The sequence below is a fragment of the Anabrus simplex genome, chromosome X (assembly GCF_040414725.1).
Source record: "Anabrus simplex isolate iqAnaSimp1 chromosome X, ASM4041472v1, whole genome shotgun sequence".
NCBI lineage: Eukaryota > Metazoa > Arthropoda > Insecta > Orthoptera > Tettigoniidae > Anabrus > Anabrus simplex.
Window position 1 is genome coordinate 202,537,062 of NC_090279.1, and position 22,802 is coordinate 202,559,863.

Sequence of the window (22,802 nt, forward strand, 5' to 3'; positions counted from 1 at the left end):
GGAAGTGGCCGTGGCCTTAAGGTACAGCCCCAGCAATTTGCCTGGTAAGAAAATGGAAAACAATCTTCAGGGCTGCCGAGAGTGGGGTTTGAACCCATTATTTTCCGGATGCAAGCTCACAGCTGCGCGGCCCTAACCGCACTGCCAACTCACCCGGTGTTTCTAATTTCAAATACCTTGGAAGTACAGTACTGTTTCAAAAGATGATAGCACAATAACAAATACTTAACAGGACTCAAAGATTCTCAATTTTATTTTCAAGTGAGAAATCTACTCTGGAAAGATATGATACCCCAGAAAGCAAAACTGACCATGTTTCATTCCTACGTCATTCCAATTCTCACCTACGTACTCGAAACATGTGCTCTACACAACAAGACTAATAGTAAAATCCAGTCAACAGAAATGAAATTCATCATAACAATGGACCAAAAGACCAGGAAAGATGAGATTAGAAATGAAGCAAATACGAAAGGGGCAGGCATCAAAATATCTGCTACAGAGCTTTTAGGAATACGCAGGATACAATGGTTTAGACATATGAGGAAAGACACAATGAGAACAGCAAGGAATTACTTTGACAGAGAAGGAGAGAGGCCAGTAGGGAGACCAAGGAATCGTTGGGTAGACACAATTAAATCGGAGGTTAGCAAACAGAAACGTCAAGTGGGAGGACATAGAGGAACAGAAACTATACTTTGACAGGAAGAAGTGGCAAGCGCTTGTACACCACACCCAGCAAACTGGGGCTGGAAATTATGATGACAAATTAGAAGGTAGGAGAAATACAATACAGCTTATGATGCAGTGAAGGTAGACATTTATTTCCTCCTTTGGTTAGCTTCACCATCAATGACACTTGGCTACAATTCTGGCGAAGTTAGTCTGATCTCCAAATGTTGGCTCCACTAACACCATCTAGCACCATAAACACTGTAGTTAGGCAATTCTGGATGAATTAATGGCAAAAGTGCACCTAGTCACGTTGCTTCCTCATGTACAAACGGTACAGTGACACTTTCTGATGACAGCAAATTTCTTCCCAACATATGTAGCCATCCACGGATGCTTGAGCAATGTTCTCTTCCTTCAAAATGATGCTCATAGCGTACTTAAGTGTGTTTCATTAGGGCAACTTTTGCATCAAAAACAAGTGTTATAAAAACAGCAGAGAAAGAGTGAGAGATTATCCTTTTTGTGTTTTTGTTTATTTTCACCCATACTACAGTGTGTCTCGCTCCCAGCAGGGCCAGAAGTCGACATGCACATGCACACTCCAAGTGGTGTATTCATAACCTCATGCTGACTCACTGCATCGTCACGATTACATAGTGCTACTAAAATATTGAAATTATAAACTTACAGAGGACTATCACCCACCCATTACGACCCTGTGATGATGAAGCCAGAGTAAATATCTGTAACTGGACGTTGCAAAATATTGCTGAAGGCAGTTAATAATTTTCTCAGTATGGTATCATCGGAGTGGTCGTGTTTCTTCACAAAACAAAACAATAGGTATTGGAGCACTGAAAATCCACGATTAATTCACAATGTTCCTTTACATGACCAGAAAATTGGTGTATGGTGTGCTGTAACTGCGGAACGGATATGAGGCTCCATATTTTTCAACAATACCATAAAATCCGAGAGATACCTCACAAATATCCTCGCATCATTTTTTCAAATGTTGACAGATGAAATAGGATATGGCTATTTCCAACAGGATTCTGCCACAGTTCATACTGCACATGATTCTATGCAAGACACAGAGGCGGTTTTTGATGATAGGATAATATCGAAAGAGTTTGGCCCCCCCCCCACTACCCTGATCTTACGCGTGCGACTTGTTTGTGGAGAACCCTAAAAAAATAAAGTTTACAGAAATAATCCTCACACCATACATGAAATTAGAAACAATATAACAACAGTAATTAGGACAATTAAGCAACAGGAACTTATGCATGTGAATAGCAATTTCATTACAAGACGCTAAGATTGTTTGAATGCTGAAGGACACCACTTTCAACACCTCCTGTAAAAACTCATGATAAAGGCTACTGGGTGCATATATAAGCAATAAATGTAATAATATTGGTAATAGAATCCACGGGAGGTTCTGAATATATCACTTGGAACATGCGTGTTGTCTCCCAGTCCCGCCGAGAGCGAGACATGCTATACTACTCCTTTAAGGTCCGATTTCACTCGTACTAACTGTTTACATAGTTCTTCCTTCATAACACAGATATCCCTCACATATAACACCTTTTCCTATGTTTCATTACACTCCAAATAATATAACCCTGTATTCGTGATTCATATTTTTTTCCTTCCTTCCAATGCTATCCCTTCAACTATAGTGTTACTGTCATATGTGGAAATACAGTGAAACCTCGTTAGTGTGTTCCTTATTAACACGTTTCCCGCTTAGCATGTCGTGAATTCAAAGTCCCGATTCTCACCATACTAAATCTATATAAAAATACCTTAATTATCGTGTCACGAGTTTTTGCTATTACCGCTCAGTACAATCACATTTTCTCTAGCCCTGAAAATGTTATATGTCATCCCTTGTAAAAGGAATGAGATTTCCAACTCTGGTAAGAAAGAACCCTCCCTACAGTTACATGATAACGGGAAAAGACCATGAATTCCTGAACTCCATAGGATAAGTTGCACCTTCGGGGAGCAAACCGTCAGCCTCAGAAATATTCAGTTTTGCTTGCTGGTTACCAGCAAGATTGCTGAATAACAGAGCAAGCTTATTGGTGCTTGTATTTCGCATTCCATTCAGAACTTAAAATGATTTTGTGTCCAGTGGTACCGTGAAGAGTAGAGAATATTTGATAGCCTACATCTGGATTAGGAACATAATCATGTGAAGTTGACTAGCGTGGTGCATATTTTTCTTGTGACAGCCTAGTTATGGATTTGGAAAAAGTCGTGAAATTCCTTACTAGTGAGGACAAAATTTAAATGTATCAGAAAGTGGACCGGCAAACTTTATTAAGGATTGGAAGATGCTGGAGGAGCCATCCTTGGCAGACCACCAGCATATCCAATTTGCGTTAGAAGCGAGGCAATGTGATATTGAATTGTACAGAGATCCTAAAAGAACAAACTGGGATGGATACAGAGAAGTTCTAGGACAAGCTGTACAAAAGATCCAAATGAACATAAGGGGACAGAAGGAATTGGATGAGGCAGTGGAACAATTAGAAGAGGCCATTTTAGCCTCATACCATGACGACTGTCCCCTTAGAGAAGAAAAAAACGCCCAAAATGTTAGATGGTGGAATAACAACCTAGCTGAAATGAAGAAAGAGGTTAGAGCATTGTATAAAAAATCGTCCTACTTATAACCATCCAATTGGTCTTCTTTACATTAAGCTTCAAGAATCCATAATCCATAATGACGGAGGGTAGCAGCTTCGCCATTAGTGCACGTTGGCATCAGCCAAGGTATCGGCTGATACGGTGATGTGACACACATTTGGGAGCGTAACCATAGTGGTGTAAGCGGTCTCAAAACTGTGCGAGGAAGGCAACGGGAAACCACCTCATATTTAATCCCCAGAAAAATCTTTAGCATGACTGGAAAACATGAAACCAAGGCCCCCAGTCCCCGGCAGCCCTTCAGTGGGCAGGGGGTGCTAAGAATCTCCGGGCCAGTCATGAGAAGGATAGCAACGTGGAATGTTCTCATCTTGTTTCAAAGTGGAAAGACTCATAACGCCATCAGAGAGATGGAGAGACTCAAGATCGACGTTCTTGGCATTAGCGAAATGCATTGGCCTCATTCAGGAAAGAGTGTGGTCAGTGGTTATCAAGTATACTATTCTGGTAATGACGATCTGGGTACCTGGGCATGCAGGCATAGAAGGTAATGAAAAAGCAAATAAACTGGCAAGAAAAGAGTCAAAAACACCTTTTGTGGGTCCAGAACCAGTATTGGGATCTCTTATAGACAAGCCCAACTTTACATAGGTAAATGGGTACAACTGAAACAAATGGAAAACAGGAAAATTGCTCCAGGATGCAGGCTTGCAAAAGAACTAATAAAGAGCCCAAACAAGAAGCATACTAAGGAACTGCTGAAACTAAGCAGAGAAAATATAAGATGGGTAGTAGGACTGCTGACTGGACACTGCCATCTTAAAAAGCACCTACAAGTGAATGTGTGTAGGAAATGCAACGATGCGGAAGAATCAGCTGAATACATACTCTCTGAATGTGAGGCGCTGGGAAGAATCAGAATCTCCACACTGTGATAATCTGGGGAAGAGAGAAAAAACATCTGAGAAGACTCCTTGAGGAGGACCTGCAACTTTGTGAAGGGAGCAGGTATAACTAAGTGGGGATGAAGGAAAACACATGGTAGCAAAAGATCTTTGAGGTCGACGCTAAAAGGAACTTTTTAAAGAGACCCCATGAATAAAGGAAGAAGTGGACTGGCATCTGCATCTTTAAGCATACCGAGGTAGCGTGAATGTTGATCAAAATTTTGTCAGTTTCAAAATGGCAGCCAAAGTCGCAGTCACACGTGGTCGAGTGTAACCTCCAATTTACTGTCTAAGAGTGTGGATAGAAAATGTTTAATAACCCACTGTTCCAAAATAAAAGGCTTCTGCTAACATCTGTTTTTAGAAAGAGTGTGACCTGCAATAATACTATGATATTTTTATTGGCCCCCATGCAAAAGTTTTCATATTTTTGTTGTCTGATGTTTATCACACACTTCAGTGCAGTGTCATTATTTAATAATCCCCAGCAGAAAAGGTTTTCATATTTGTTCTCTCGTGTTTTTCACACCTTTTAATATTCTCCTCTCATATTTAGAAATGGTAGATATAGTTTTAATTGTATATGCAGATACACGACAAACTGCCATCATACTATACCAATATAAATGGTCCGTAATTGGACATTACAAATTTTCCAGCTAACTCATTCCTGGTTGCCAGCGTTTCGCCCCAGTGTGCTAAGTTGGACTCATCAGTTGGTAAATAGCACACCCACCAAGACGCATGGCTAGCGCATACCATGGAGTCCATTACAGAGGCCACTGCGTAGGCTGCTTTGAGCCACCGGCAGTGCCAATGCACTACGAGAAACTTCGTCTCATTACCAAAAATTGATGCCTGCCCGGCCATCAGATGATATAGATGTTGGTTCCCTATCGGAATCAACATTTATATCAACTGCCATCATGTCGGAAAAAATCGTATTTAGTGTATTCAGTAGTACGTTTTCTCACTTGACACGTTCTTTTTCCTTGTCCCCTGCAGAAATGTTTTAACGAGGTTTTACTGTATATGTATATGCAAATATGATCAGTGGTATCCCAGGTCACCCATCCAATGGTGATCTCTCATTTTGTTTATCCAACCCTGCTATTCCCATTCTGAGTCCTCATCTGCTGTACAGTGTTCCCTTGTGAAGCGCGCGCGCGCGCGCGCCCACACACACACACACACACACACACACACACACACACACACAGAGAGAAAGTTAACTTACTTCTCTAGACAGACGGTGAGAAGGTGCTGAAAGCGGCCATCTCTTTGTACATCGAGCGGGTGCGTCTGTAAGAGCAACGTCCAGTGACGTCCCAGAATGTCGTGGATTTTATCGCTGATGATAGACACATCGCCGGCCAGCGACTTGTGAGCGTCACAGAATGAGTTCAGTTCCTTGTCGAGTCGGATGAGCACGCTCGAATGTTCCGAGAAGTGGGTCAGGAACCGCACTGCCCTGTGGATCACACAAATACCAACCATAACTTTCCTTCTACAACTTTCCTTCTACTGCAACAAAGCCCAAATAAAGTTTATGATGATTACTCAAGAACTAGATACGGTACTTTTTTAAAAAATGGTAGACCAACACTAATTGGTTCACCAACTGAATATGTAAACAAATTCCAATAACGACTGTTGGATTTTTCATTGTGGACACTTAAGTTTAGACAAGCTGGAGAAATTTCGTCAAGACCCTATGTTTCACCTGGAATTAAAGGAAATGAGTCAAGTAAATCAAGTCTTAAGTTTAGACTTTAATTACAAATGAACTAATAGGCCTACAGCAAATTAATTCCATGTTAGGCTATATTAGCCAATTTGCTTTTGAAGTTCTTTTTTTTCTGGTTGCAGTAAAAATTGTATGGGTTTTTGGCTTCTTTTCTAGGAACCACTTACTTAAAAATACGTAGGTCGAGTAATAAGTCACGGCAACTATTTTTTTCTCGCGAACAGGAGACGAACACAGAAAATCTGAGGTATGCATTTGGAAATATACAGTATGTTCTTGCGTATGATGCCACTAGATGGCATATGTAAACAACACTGTGGGTCTAAGCATACCCCCAAGTTTGGTGTGTGAGTGACAGTGTCACAAAATGGAAGTCAACAAGCGGGAACAACGATTGTACATTAAAATAGCCGTTCTCTGAAGCAGAAATGCATGCCTATGCCATGGAGAGCTGCGGGAAGCATTAGGTGTGCATGCCCATGCCCTACAGAACAGTTCCTAACAAAGAGGACATCGTAACAGCATTTCGGAGAGAGGTGTCACATGTTAGCGATACACATGCAGCGAATGGTATTCAGCGCCTGCCCCACCACTGGCAACGCACAGTGGAAACCTTGGGTGATTATTTCGAAGATCTGTAACCAGTGGAGACCTGTCCTTTAAACGCAGTCTTGTGTATTTGCTGTCTATACCATAATAAAACAATGTTTACCAATGGCCTGTCTTCTGTGACTTTCGAGAATCTCCTGAAGCTAGAATTTGTCTTCAGGCACTATGCGTAAGTACATGCCCTATATTTTCAAATGCATATTTTAGATTTTCCGTGTTGTCCCCTGTTTGCGAGAAAAAAAATAGTTGCCATGACTTATGACTCGACCCTCGTATACATACATGGAAACCAGAAACCAAAAACCTGCAAAATTTTTACTACAACCAAAAATGAAAAATAATTAACTTCAGAAACAATTTGTCTTATACACCATAACACAGAATTAAACAAGAGAAATATTGGTATAACTTATGAGGGCAAGTCAATGAGTATCTGCAATTTTGCTCTAATTGTCTTGAGGTTGGCTCTACGGCGTTGTATGGTCACCAGCCGCTAGATGGCACTGTCATCTACGTCTGTGGTAGGTTTCAGCGTTATCAGATGAGTACAGCTTGCGTTGTTGCAGCGCCACACACTGTTTGCACCAAGGAAGAACAGCCTTCCCTAATCCGTTTTTTGTGGTCTGAGGGCGTACCAGAAGTCTTCATAGAAGACTTTCAGCGCAATGCGGGGACAGTGTTTTGCCACACCGAAGTGTTTACCAGTGGACTTAACTGTTCAAAAGGGATCGCACAAGCGTGAAGGATGAGGAAAGATCCGGGCGCCCATCTGCAGCCGTAACTGATGCCAATATTGAACAAGTGCGTGATATGATCTTTGCAAGTTATGAATCTCATTCCGTATTGACGGTTATCACTTTACAAAAGAAAATATTTATAAAATCCTCCTATCAATACAAGTCAAGTCATCTGTTAGATGAAGCAAAGTCTATACATGTTTCAGCCTAATCTCAAGGCCATCTTCAGTAGTAAAACAATGATTACATAATATACAAACAAATTAAAAATCATAATGATGTGAAGTGACAGTGATCATGATTAGGGAGTTAAAAACACATTGAGGTACAAAGTCCTCTCGTCTAATAGATCTTGTTGACTGTTAAATAAAAACACTATGCTGAGGAGGGTAGTGAGACCGTCAATACTACGAATAAAACGTGTATAACATCTGTAATGAGAAAAAAGGAATATATGAGTGGATGAAGAACAAGTTAAGAATGATGTACAAAAAGAAAACTCATATGACTTACTTGTAACTAAAAGTTGTCGTCTCGAATGGAGATGACCTTGTCGGTCTCAAGTCACATTGACAACTAAGCCTGTGTGTGGCTTACTGTGTATCTGTGTCGATGTGGTTGGGAGGGGTAATGGAGGGGAAGGGGCAGGGAGGGTGGGACGTTGTGATTCGCGGAAGGATTGGGGGGGGGGGGTGTTGATGGAAGGGCGGGTCTTGTTCTAGAATGTCGGTAGTGAAACTCTTTTTTATTAATGAACTGTTCGCAGATGAGCGGGACAAAGGTTTCCAATAAAATATTTTTCTTTTCGTTGATTTCATTTAAGTTATAGACGGGATTGTTATATTGGTCGATATCTATATCTATATATATATATATTCTATATTCTCTAGTATATAGTAAAGTGATATGATCATGAATAACAGATGAGTAACTGTTGATGACGTGGCAAATCATATGCATGTTAGCCATGGTTCTTCCTGTCCACCACCTCAATTTGTGAAATACCACATAAAAAACATTATTAATCAAGAAGATCGTGTGATTTTGTTATTTTTCACTTTTTTCATACATGTGAGAAAAGCAACAGGAAACTACCTCACTCCTCATTTCCCTAGTATGCCTCTTCAGTGACACCTAGGTTGTCTGTGATAGCCTTTGGTGGAGCTGTGGAGGATCAAACCAGCCTTCGGGCTGAATACCCAACATACATAGACTTCATGCATGACTTAGCTACTTAAAAAAACATAAACTATTATGTGCCTCTACATTAATTAACAATGGAGTTTAATCATGAGCATTCAAAAACCTCAATTGTGGGGTACATCAGTGCTTCAAAAACCTGACCTTTAAAGGGTTAAATTACCGAAGAGCAGAATAGGAGTTACAAGAAGAGACAGAAGGTGAGGGAAACACTAAAAAGAGGAGGGAAGTACTAAAAGAGGAACCTTTACAACAGAAGAGAGAGAATGGACTAACTTACTGTACATGACATTGCGAGTCTAAAAATGCATCAACCATTAACTCTGTGTTAGCTCCAGAAAATAGAAGGGTCAGCTACAAAGTTGAAAGAGGTAAGCAAAGGTAGATTTACTCTCAACTCTATCACATCAGTTTCGAAATTGAAACAAAAAAAGAAGAATGAATACAATTAATTTTCTTACGCATCCAGTGTTGTTATCTTCTGATCCAGTAGACACGTCAGGTAGTCTGGTGGTTTAGGTATAAACAGCGGACTTAGTGGTTTATCTACAATAAATATTTTGTACTGCTGAAATTCCTGGAAAAGACAGAATTAGAACAACTCTCAATATTATTACATATTCACACAAGATTCTAATAAAATCAAGACTTTGACTTCTTTGAACTATGTTGCATCGAGACAAATTCTGACACTAAGATACAATCGCTAAAATGATGCTATTTTCTTATAATACTCTGCATTATCATTACATTATTTGAATGTGTCTTATAACAATTATTGTAAGCATACTGTAAATACCCAAATACTACATGCATATACTTTTTCTAGAATTTAGTGAAATAATGTTGGTATTGCTTCACCTCAATGACCCACTATAGGTTGGGTAGGTAATCCGCTTGATCAGAATTGTCAAGCGGTTTGCTTACCTTCCCCTGATATTAGTAATCATCTAGTTTGATGATGCTTGTTTTTTAAAGGGGCCTAACAACTAGGTCATCAGCCCCTAATGGTACGAAATGAGACAAAATGCAATGACAAAATAAAATCCAAAATCCTCCACCGACTAGAATTCAAAACGTGAGGACGAAAAATGAACGATGATGATGATGATGCTTGTTGTTTAAAGAGGCCTAACTTCTAGGCCATCAGCCTCTAATGGTACAAAATGAGACAAAATGATATGACAATTTAAAAATCCATAATCCTCTACTGACCAGAATTCAAAAGATGAGGACGAAGAATGAATGGATATGAAGTTAAAACAATCAGTGGATCCGACCCGCAATGCCCCACATTCCCAGAAACTTAGTGTTAAACTATAGTATTATTGACCAAGGGACAGCTTCCAAAGCACAATACTGACTCGATGATGCTTCTAGTCGAAACAGGTCCAAAATCCAGGTCATCGGCCCCGTGCCATGTTGTGCTACTAATCAAAATGAGCATAGATTCGCAGTATTCCACACTGTAAGGTACTATGCACAGGTAATGAAATTTGCACATATAACACAGACCTATGGTGTTTCCCACACTGCGGCGCTACTTACAGACAATGCAAACCTATGGCGTTCCTCACATAAGTGGACTAAACACAGGGACCCGCACTAGCCCGTGGTGTTCCTCACAGAGTGGGTACCAAGCATAGGCGAGGCAGAACCATGGTGTTGCTCATAATGGGGTACGAATCACAGGTACTGTAAAAGCCGCCAACGCACTCTATTGCTACTAATCACAAACCTATTGTGTACCTAACATAGTGGTACTATGCGCAAGTATAAGCGAGCCATGGTGTTCCCCGCATTGTGGTACTAATTACAAGTAGTATTATGGTTTTAATTTTATCATCCCTTGGTCGCTCCTTTTAGTCGCTTCTTACAACAGGCAGGGGATACCATGGGTGTATTCTTTGTCTGTGTCCCCCACCCACAGGGGGTAATCATCTAGTTTTGCCTGTGTTGCCGTAATGAATGCACCATTACAAGTAACGAACTTCATTCCGATTCCGTATTCACTTTAAATATCTAAGATAAAATTCTAAAAGAATTTAACTGTATAAAGTCCACCTGTTCAATACATGTTTGCCATTTGATAAATGGTCTGTCTAAAAAGCTACATAGGACATGTTTCGACCTTGCCCAGAGGACAAATGTACATAGCTTCAATCTTGAATGAATTTAGCTGTAACAGGTGTGGGTTCAACCGTATTTAATACAACTATTGGTTGGCTGGAGGAAATACTTAAAATTGTGAAGAGTGTGAAATGTTGTTCTATTTGTCATGCTTCTGGAAACAGAGTGAAGTTTTTAAAATCTATGAAGAAATGTAATGGCTAGGTCAGGTCAAAAGATGTCCTATGTAGCTTTTTAAGAAATAATGTTATTTGCTTTACATCCCACTAACTACTTTTACGGTCTTCGGAGGCGCCGAGGTGCCAGAATTTATTCCCGCACGAGTTCTTGTACGTGCCAGTAAATCTACCGACACAAGGCTGTTGTATCTGAGCACTTAATACCACCAGACTGAGCCAGGATCAAACCTGCCAAGTTGGGGTCAGAAGGCCAGCGCCTAAACCATCTGAGCCACTCAGCTCAGCATGAGTTTTTTTAGAGAGGCCAATTATGAAATGGCAAACATGTATTGAACAGGTGGACGTTATACATTTAAATTCTTTTAGAATTTTATCTTAAGATGAATGTGCCATGTCATGGGCCACACAGACCAAGGCCAGACAATGTTATTCACCTGACAAAACTGAGGATGACGCTCTATGGAAGTTGGTAACAACAGATATGATTCTTCTGCTAGTGATGATGAAAGTGCCCATGAATAAAGTATGAAAGCATGCAATTACTGTACTGACTTCAATATTTTATTGCATACGAACATTAATTTGATAAAAGTGTAGTTTTTTTTTTTTTTTTTTTGCTAGTGTTGGTAAAGTCCCAGATGCTTTGAAACAGAATGTGACAATTATGAAGCATTTCTTAAAATAAATGTATATTTTATTGTTTTGGAGTACATAATTATGCAGGATATATATTATGTAAAGTATATGTAAAGAAAAATAAAGTTTTCCTCATCAGGGATAGCTGTACAACTGGGGAGTTTGAGAATTAAAAAATATGTAAGCTCATTTTATCCTAAGATAAATTGGAATGTCATTAGGTGTATTACTACCACTTTAATGCTGTTACTGTATGGTACCCCTTATTCTAGGGCAGCGATCACTTGTGGATTCTCTCTCTCTCTCTCTGTTTCTTACAGATAAAACAAATTAAACATAATTTTCTCTTTTGAAATTTTCTCTCCTAAAATCAGGGTGCGCAGATTAACAATGACAAGGAGTTTCATGTATATGTGGTATAACAACAAAAGTACTAAAAACTGTAAAGACTATACTTAAAGAAAGGTCAGGTCTTCCTAACATTTGTTATTTTTAATAATGAATAGTGACAGCCACCTGAAATTGGGGAGTGAGTAAGTAAGTACTGTACGATTACGCTAGTAATAAAATGGAAATATTAAGGAGACTGAACTAAATACAATGGCCGGCGGTAGCATCAAATGGAATAAATAAATACACAATGTCACTGAAGTCCAGATTAACATCATAGCAGAAGGCATAGAATCATAACAGTCGTGTAAAAGACCACGAAACGGGAGCTGGAGTGTTGAAACAACATAAAAGAAAGAAAAACGACTTTTGAATCGCTTTTTCTGAGGGACATAGGCAAGTAAGCTGGAAGGATAAAATATCACATTAAATCAACGATATAGAAGAAAGAAGCTCATCTAGGAGAAGACCAACAAGAATCTGTAATCCAATTGCCAATATACAGCGAAAATTACGTGAAGAAAATTCCAAAATTCCAGAAGATTGATCTATAACATCGGAAGAAAACGAGCGCTACACACAACATCAGACAGTCCATCAAGAATTAAAACAAAGTGTTTAATACTCCCATTAGCCAAGAAAATCAGAGTCAATATTCAGAAATCACATATTCACCATAAATACTTGGAGAAATAACTATATTAAGAGATTTAATGAACGGCAACAACGTGTCTTATTTCGTACAAATTGTATCTTATGATTTCATGAACGAGATCTCCATGGAGTCCTCCTAAGATGATGGAATGGACTGCCCAATATTACATAATTTAGCTCAAGATGATCGAGCACCCTGATCAGAGATGACACTCGGGGGACCAGCAGCCAGACACGAGGATCGCATGTAGCAGTACAAAGAAGAAATAGATCCTATGTGAACTATGAGCCAGTGTAGAAGCAATAACGTCGAGGCAAGTTAAATGTTATGAAGAATGAGAGATATTAAGAAGATATGAGATGAAAAATGCATAGAGTTGAATAGCATAAATATGGAAATGTAAAAGATATGAAGGTGTATTCGTCGATTTTGAAGAAAGGTCATTAGATGACACAAGAAGAGGATCATACTTGGTAGTTATTGTATGGCAATGGTTTTTGTCGAGAAAACAGTATAATACTATGATTACAGTGGATTCCAACCTTAAATAAAACTCATAGTAATGTCCCTAATCAGCTGATAGCCTCCATACTTCAAATAGATATCATGGTAGTGAAATATGATAGGGTTAGTTGACACATTCAGAACTACGCTTTTCCAGACCAAGTCAAGATCGAGATTATGAAATGATTCAATAAATGGCACGAGAGCATATGTAATGTCAAATTATATCACCATAAAAGTACAATAAATTCTTGGCACAAGTTCGAATTCTAATGCTCATTTATACAGAATGTAAAATAGGTATGACCTAGTGAACTTTGCTAATGTGTTACATGAATTTAATATGTGTATGTTAGATGTGGAAATATTTTGTTGTGAATGATAGGTTAATAACAGCATATGTTGGCTGCATACAAGAAACTTGAGCATTTCCGAAACCTAAATAGATGACTGAGGTCATAATAAATTTCAGATGACACAATAAAAGTTTCATATAAATAAATCTTAGATAACAAAATGTCAGATAATAAAGTCCAATTAGAAATTTCAACTATAATTCAGATCAGATAAATTCAGAATAAATAGTGAAAGAACATTGTACCTGAGTTAGGATATTCAACTGATGATGCTGAATAGTATAATTTTGGTTAGATACGATGCTAAACTCCAATTCTCAATTAAGGGTATAGACCAAGAAGAAGAATGTAAAGAAATCAGTTTAGGATAATGTGAATGGTCAGATTTAAATGGTAATTGATCGATCTCAACTTGTAAGAAAATATAAAAAGAGAAAAGCGAACTCATTTCAATTAATGACAGAGAGAAAGTAGGAAGTAAGATATGAAAACTAGTTGTAGAAATTGAGGAATCAGCTGTTCAATGAGTGTGTATCTATTAAGAAGATGTACAATATTATAGGGAAGGATCCACCTTTCAATACTCCGTAGTAAAAAGTAGTTACAACCTGTTTATTGGGACCGGTTTCAACACATTTAGAGTGTCATCTTTGCCTGTGTTCAATATGTTAGTTATTTTAAGATCTTCGCTAATTGGCTGATGACGACACTCTAAATGTGTTGAAACCGGTCCCAATAAACAGGTTGTAACTACTTTTTACTACGGAGTATTGAAAGGTGGATCCTTCCCTATAATATTGTACATCATCTTATTTTCTCTATTCAATACGGAACAATCATGAAGTTTTTAACTTTAAATGTGTATCTATTGGAAGACAGTTTGTACATAGTGACATTTTTCTCTTCCTATTCTTTATTACTTCATTATGTTTAATAAATAGTTATAAGAAATGGATAACTTGAAGTGTTATTTATGAAAATAATAGGATAAGATATATTATAATTAAGGTATTGCATTTTCGAGTTGGGTAACATTGCCGTGATGTGTCGGATGGAGACGTCCATCAGTAAGGTCGAAGTTGATGACACGGTTATCGGTGCATCGAATAATCTCTTGGATCCCACGTTAAACTGAACCAAATTTGACACTCCCTGAGAAGCTGGCTCCAATCCTTTACGTTGACCAACCTGGATGCAGGATTAAATAAGTAAGTCAGTCTTAACTATAGACTCAATTTTCTAACAATTCTGTATTTGCTACGTCAGGCCTTGAGGCGTGGAGCCATTACGAATGGATATACAATAGATGCAATAAACTTATAAAACTGAAACATTATGGCACAGCATTGAACACCAAATGTGGAAGCTACTGACATAGGTAAAATGATCAAAGTACCTTTGACAATATACTGGGATGTGTTAGTTTGCCCCATCCGTTAGAGAACAGTTTCCGAAGGCAAGGGACGTTCAACTTGTCATTACCCGATTTAGAGGTTAATAAACTTTGACAGGTAAACTCGCAATGCGTCCTGCACGGTCTTTTCATGCTGATATCGTAGTTGTCGAATGGACTCTTTCCTTCCTTCAAAATCTGACTACCTTTGCTGAGTTTCAACTCTCAGTCTGGAATCCAGAGGTCGATACTCTACCAAGGAACCATAGGGGGAGCTCGAACCACTGTGCACTGGTAGAATAAATCCACATAGCTTAAGGGATTATGTACTGAGATAACAGGCCTACCAGCCACATTGTGATGAATTTGTGAGGAGAACAAAATCCATACGATGTACCCCTCATACTTCCACACTTCTAGCGTTAAGATAAGAACACCCACCTTGTTGTACCCTGTCTCGACAGACAGTATCTTAATAACATACGGTTCCTCTATCTGGAGAGGAGCCTGATGTAAAGTCAAGCTGCTGCCTTCTAGGTGGAACATATGACTGCCTTTCTCATCAGTACTCATCAAGGTCCTGCAAAAACAAAGCAAGGATTAATTTAAGGGCCATGGCACACACACCAATTATTCAACACGCTAGTAAACACAATCCATCTCTTCTCAGTCTCAACGAGTTTGTTTCTAATGTTGAGATCTATGCTTTCACGGCCCCTAACTGTAGACATAAGCTTTTGCAGTGTCAAGAAAACAAGGTGAAATTCTTTAAGTTTCGCATCTTCAGAAGGAAATCTTGACTGTTCACGAGGAAGAGTTCTCCAATAATGAAGGTTTGAGTTTAAGAATGCTTCACCCTTTGTCTATAGTAAGTGGTACTCTCATTCGACACCAGATGGCTTGCTGTTGGCATTCCAAGTGGGAACTGATGACACCATCTAAGCCCCAATTAAGATGTTTCGAGTTCCACAGTATGTGCATTGCAAAGTAACCTGAAGGTCACGTGATGAATCAGGGACAAATGTTAGAAGACATAAATGGAAATTAAAAAATACTAAATTTAAAGTGCATCTCACGACTCACAAGAGAGAACAATAGAACAGAGCTAAAGAATGGAAAGAAAGTGTGTAGAAAAAACAGAGTATAATGAGTTCGAGTTGATCATAAAAGGTGGACACACGTTATGAAAATACAACACTTAACACAGTCTGCAATGAACCATCCGGTGATGAACGTACAGATTCGGAAAACACTAAAACAAAATAATAATTACAGTACATGGAAGAGAACTACCTATGTAAATCCATAATGGCTGGCAATCACATATTACTTAATAGATAGCCAGTGTCCCTGCTGAAATTTTTATGACTTTTACGTATTTCCACAGCTTCCCACATAATCCTAAACCTGCAGTGTTTAGTGAGGGTAACAACTCGAATATCTTGGCCCAACGATAGGGCTTACTCAGCTATAGCTTGCTTCTGCTTCTTAGCTTCACCAAGAGGGCAGGTATCAATGCTCATAGAAGAGCCATATTGACTTGTCTTGATGTGGGAAGCGTGGGATAAGAAGAAATCTGATATATATACAAGCAAAGGGTAGATAAAAAAAACAGAAAAGATAATATAGGTGTTAGAAGGCTAGGAACATAGGACAATCACTAAAGGATAAAAGGAGTCTAAGAGATACAAACTGACAATCAAGTGAATTACAGATAGCTGCTGTTTTGGTAAAATGGTGCTGTGGTCAGCCCGGCGAATGTAGTAGCTTGGCGTCTCTGCCAGATTGTTGGTGCCATACGTATGGTATTTCTGAACTTGTGCAGGCAAGGGTCTTCCATGGACCAATGTGTCCAGAGTGTACCATATGTACGAAGATTCAGGCAAAATCACCACCACCAAGGTTAACTGATGTCAAGTACAATGTGTTATTGACAGGGATTACTGTCAACTGACTTGGATGGTATGAGTGGATACATGGTACCAGCGCACAAATTACTCATGAATGCAATGCTGGATAACAACGAAATGTGAGGAGACATACCATCCAGGACCACCTCCTCGCAATGAGGTACAGAAGACACTGTCTGCTTTGGTACCACTGCTCACCGCATGCCACAAGACACAAAGAACAACTGTGGTACAGGAACACCACCTCTGAAATCTCAAAGCATACAGAAAGATTGGCTGGACAAATGAGTCTCTGTACCAGTTTGTACATGCCGATGGCAGGGTACAAGTGCATCACCAAGCACTCAAAGCAATGAATTCTTTTGTCAACATGATTCAGTTCAGGCTGGAAGTGTCTGTATCACTGTATAGGAACTGTTCACGTAGGATGAAGTGGGACCCCTGGTACATCTGACAGCGTCTCTCACTGACGAACGATACAGGAACCTACTGTCAGATCACCTCTAGCACACTGCACAGTGAGACAGTAGCTCCTGAATCGTGGTTGACTGGTACGATGAACACTCCATGGATGTGAGGATGTTTGTCAGGTCCCTAAGGTCACCCGACCTCAATACTATTGAACTCAACCACGATGCTGTTAAGAGAGGTGTGCACGCTGTTCATCCTGTTCTGAACAATCTCTGTGCATGACGAGAGGCTGTGCAGTGGTCATGGAAAAGTACAACTTCCCACACTTCTGGTACCTTGCAGAGTCCCTGCCATGCTGCATTGCCATAGTCATCAGAAAGGGGGTGGGGTACATGCAACTAGCTCGGAATATCTAATTCAACTGCTGATAACTGTATGTAAGTAATACAGAGGAAGAAACAAGTAACAAATCAGGTGATATAAAGAAAGATAGACATGAACAGGAGAGAGTACAACAAGCAAATGGATTTTATCAAAGTGTGATGGATATAGCGTGGAATGAACAAGTTCCAGGGAAATGCGAAGAAGTTTTATGCCTGTCAATTAACATGAAGGGGTCTGCTCAAGGCTTAACAACTCCATCCAATGAACAAATTTCTGTCAACAATGTCACATCCATTTCACATAAAGATTGCATAAAGGTTTGGAATTCAATCCAGGCTTTTGACAAACAATTTAGTGACTAGAAATCATATGCCACCACTTCTCCTGCCCAGTCAACTTTCTGGAGGTGAAATTGTTTTTTCACTAACAGGACTCAAACCGGCTAACCACAGTATCAGATCATAGAGATTTGACACTGTAATGAACACTGCCACCAGATGGGCTGTGTGTAACTGTGATTGAATTTGATACTGAGGGAGAAAAGGAGTAAGATGTGGACTATGACATCACTTGGATACATCACAGAACTAAACTCCCATAGTTCTAATGTTGCTTAAAATAAAATCTGCCAGAATCCATGCAATAATGATAATGGTGTTTTTTTTTTTTTTTTCAAGTTGCTTATGTTGCACAGCCACAGGTAGGTCTTATGGTGACTGTTGTGGTGCCACCTCACCTGTCTGAAGTTGGCACGCTACACAGTCAGCGTCTGTGACGTCAGCCCGCCTGTGGTATGTATGTGTGTTTGTGTGTGTGTGTGTGTGTGTGTGTGTGTGTGTGTATAGGATGATAGGAAAACTTAAAACGGTCCACCTTTTCAATACAAAAATGTTATATTTATTTATAACATGTATTTGCACTTGGAACTAGTTTCGACGCTGTGTTTGCATCATCATCAGCCAAAATGTGGGAAATAGGCAAGATGTAGGCATTTATATTACACAAGGTGTTACATTAAACAATACACATCTTACAAGGAGATAAAAACAGGGACGAATATAGAAACAAATGAATCGTTGAGAAAACAAAAGTTATACATATTAAAAATAACCTTAACCACACATCTTGCAGTGCGAAGGTGTTCTTCTTGAATGATTCCTGAATATAAAAACACACGCGCACACATTTCTGGAGAGCCAGCAGGCAGGACAAAGTAAAGTGAAACCTTAAGAGTTCTTCTAAGAAGAGTTCATCATTTTTTTTATGTTTCGACTAACTAATGAAGTCTCCCTTGAGTTCCTGATAAACATACACAACAGGAAATTCTCCTTCACTCTCAACAATAGCTCTAAAGACCAACGGTAAAATTTTATTTTAAATATTGTGCAGAGACGTGAAAGCATGATTTTGAACATGATATAACTCCTTCATATAACCCAGTTTTTTACACAAGGTGTTACATTAAATAATACACATCTTACGAGGAGATAAAAACAGGGACGAATGTAGAAACACATGCATCGTTGAGAAAGCAAAGTTATGCATATTAAAAATAAGCTTAACCACATAACTTGCAGTGCGAAAATGTTTGCCTTGAATGATTCTTGAATACAAAACGCGCGCGCACACACTTCTAAAGAGCCAGCAGGCAGGAAAAAGTAAGGTGAAACCTTAAGAGTTCTTCTGAGAAGAGTTCATCATTCTTTCTATGATCTGACTAACTAATGAATTTTTGTATTGAAAAGGTGGACCGTTTTAAGTTTTCCTATCATCCTTTCTCAGTTCAATACGGACAAAAATGAAATTCCTAGGTTTAAATGTGTGTATATAGGCGAGCAGGCGGAAAAGACTGACAGGCTGTTAGCAGCTGTCCAATGACTAGCCTACACCGTAAGTCAGGCGCACAGGTCATGCCTCTTGAAAATGGACTAATGCTAGCTTCATCCTATCTTCTTTGCATGGCTCTATCGCTTGATACATTTTCTTTACTGATATCAGTCATTTTAAGATTGTAAACTTATAAAGCCATCTGCTACAACTCTTCTCATGATCAACTTAGGCAACAATTATAGGGATATTTATTTGCATTGTTGGCAACGAGAAACTTATTGTACATATTAGGTTAGATTTCTATATATGTATCATTTTCCAAGACATCCTCCAGCTTATTCAGATTACGGATTTAATGTACATTCAGCAAAAGAAGCAAGTTAGAGAAACATATTTTGTACTGAGTAAACAAGCTTCAACAATAAACATTTTGTGTTGTACAAATTCTTTGAAATCATTTAGGAAAAGGCTAGGAAAGCAACAGATAGGGAATTGCCACCTGGGCGACTGCCCTAAATGCAGATCAGTATTGATTGATCTGCTTCTTTGTACACGACGACGAGGGGACGGGAAAGGGCTAGGAGTGGGAAGGAAGTGTCCGTGGCCTTAATTACGGCACAGCCCCAGCATCTGCTTGGTGTGAAAATGGGAAACCAGGGAAAACCATCTTCAGGGCTGCCGACAGTGGGGTTCAAACCCTCGGTATATATTATTTTTTTAAAACCGCCAGTATTATATGGATCACTTTTTATGATAAAGCCATACCCGCCAGTATTATATGGATCACTTTGTATGATAAAGCCATACCCATCTCCTTCCTAGCCCTAGAACACTATCTGTGTAAGTGAAAAAAATACTACCAGTGGTTTAATATCCATTTATAAGGAGCAGTACTTACTTGTGGTCGATATGTCTGAGGATGTGGAGTTCTGTAAGAAAAAGAGAACAAAAAATAAAATAACAGGCAAAAATTAATGCAAAGGAACAAACAAGTGCAAATAATAGAATGACAGGAACATCAAAAGGAACATGTAGCAGGAAACAGATCAGTGAGGAAGGGGAGAAATAGAAAACATACAAAAGTACAATATAGATAGATTAATTAATATTTTTATCTGCCATTGTAAGCAGAGAATTCTTTTAAAGATATTCAAGTTTTTGCTACAAGTAAATCAAGCCCATTATTTTTACAAGATCTTCTGTTATAGATACTGCATAATCTGTAAAGAGATACATTTTGGTAGGTGGATCATCATCACCACCACCACCACCACCTATCTGTTGTATCTTCTTTTATTAGTTCTTTAACTGTAGTCATGGTTCCCGCCGTACCGCTCGTCCATTTCTCACACATACAGGGGGATCTAGGTGCGCATTACTTCAGGGAGCACCCTAACCTTTTTAATTACTCTCAAATGATTTGTCATGGCACAGTTGATTGTGGAGCAGAGTTTTACAACTGCATGTCCTTGCTGACACCAAACCCCCATGGGATCTTACAGGCCGCTTCCAAAGTGGAGACAGACTCCCTCAAAGCCACCCGTAACCTGTAGTGCGGATGCTACCCGATGGGTTTCCGAGGCATTTATTTGTATGAAAGGCCATCGTGCTCCCAAGAAGGCTCCTCTGCATGAAGCCCTTGGTTCTATTGAGCTGCTGACTGTATGGTGTACTACATTACCACAGCAGGTAATAATAATGTTATATGCCTTATGTCCCACTAACTACTTTTATGTTTCTTTCGGAGGCGCCAAGATGCCAGAATTTAGTCCCGCAGGAGTTCTCTTCATTTCACTCATGGATACTATTATAAAGAAAGTCAAAGAATACATAAGGAAGATCTTAATGTATATGTTTTTGCTGATGATGTTGCCATCTGGGGAGAAGCACAGAGAGATGTTCAGAGGAGACTGGATCTTTGGAATACAAAGTTTAAAGAATATAAGTTGACTGTGAGCAAGACCAAAACAGCGGTAAAGAAAAGTTAGCAGGACAAATGCTCCTTGTAACCTCACCCTCAAAGGAGAGAAGATTGAATGCGTGAACACCTTGAAATATCTGGGGAGTACAATATCAAATGACGGAAGGGCCAAGAACGGTGTGTTGAGCAGGGTGCAAAAAGGATCCAACTTCTTCCATCAAGTACGGAACATAGTATGGGACAAGGGAGTTGCTCAGAGGGCTAAACTGACCATGTTTAAGACTTATCTCCTGCCCATCATGACGTATAGTCTCGAGAGTTGCATCATACATAAAAGAGAAGTATATCAACTGCAAGCTGCTGTTATACAGAAACCAAGGAAGGACAATTTTTTTTTTTTTTTGCTAGTTGTTTTACTTCGCACCGACACAGATAGGTCTTACGGCGACGATGGGACAGGAAAGGGCTAGGAGTGGGAAGGAAGCGGCCGTGGCCTTAATTAAGGTACAGCCCCAGCATTTGCCTGGTGTGAAAATGGGAAACCACGGAAAACCATTTTCAGGGCTGCTGACAGTGGGGTTCGAACCTACTATCTCCCGAATACTGGATACTGGCCGCACTGAAACGACTGCAGCTGTCGAGCTCGGTCAAGGAAGGACAGAATTAGGAAAGATCAGATACGAAGAGCAACCTGACCATGGAAGAAAGGCTGAGTGTTGCAAGGCTGAAGTGGCTAGGACACGTTAAACGGATGCAGGCAACTCAAACTAAAGTATTTTGAAAAGATTGTTCCAGGATGAAGACCAATGGACACTTTAGAAAAAGGTGGTTAGACCAGATAAGAGAAGACATAGAGAAGAGAGGCGAAACATGGGATGCCCTAGAGAGAAGCAGCATACCAGGACATAATAAATGGAGGCAAATTGATCTTAAACATCCTACCTGGCTCGCTGGAAGGAATTCATGATGAGGAGGAAGAGGAGATAAAAAAGAGCAAAAACGTACTTACCCACAAACTGTTCCGTTACCTCGATACCTCTCAAGGCAGCCGAACAAGGAATGCAAATAGTCCAGCATTTGGACAAAGCTGGCTCATACTTCTTTCTATATTTATTCTGCAAAGAAAAGAATACAATTTAAGTACACTCAACTTCACAAAAATTGACCAGCAAAGAAATATTTAATTTTATAAATTCTCCAAATGCAAGGGTATTTGTAAACTGTGGATGGCTGATGGCCAAAGAAATGATACAGCAGAACTTCTGTTAACCAGGACAAAGGGGGGGGGGGTGGGGAAGGTGGTTTCCATTAAAAATTTTGGGTAATTATTAAAATGTAATTTTTAGAGGATAAACGTTTGTTGACCTATAAATATTTAGGAAAAAAAACCACGATGTTTTATAGTGCATATACTTAAATCCCTTTAAGCTCATATGTCGGGAATATTCCGACATAATATTTACTCCAAGAATAACGCATTTTAATCGAAGAATTTAAGTTGCTGGCTATTGTCTGGCAATACCT

General features: G+C 39.3%; 1 protein-coding gene across 1 annotated transcript in view; it reads right to left on the reverse strand.

Annotated features, from left to right (window-relative positions):
* The window catches only part of LOC136886129 (ankyrin repeat domain-containing protein 27), a 43,197-nt gene that overhangs the window by 14,845 nt on the left and 5,550 nt on the right, over positions 1-22,802 (reverse strand). Inside the window, exons 2-6 of the mRNA XM_067158878.2 lie at positions 22,288-22,393; positions 20,256-20,286; positions 15,264-15,402; positions 9,041-9,156; positions 5,524-5,757 (exon numbers count right to left, since the gene is read on the reverse strand). Coding sequence (XP_067014979.2) covers positions 5,524-5,757; positions 9,041-9,156; positions 15,264-15,402; positions 20,256-20,286; positions 22,288-22,393 — 626 coding nt within the window. The remainder of the gene's footprint in view (positions 1-5,523; positions 5,758-9,040; positions 9,157-15,263; positions 15,403-20,255; positions 20,287-22,287; positions 22,394-22,802) is intronic.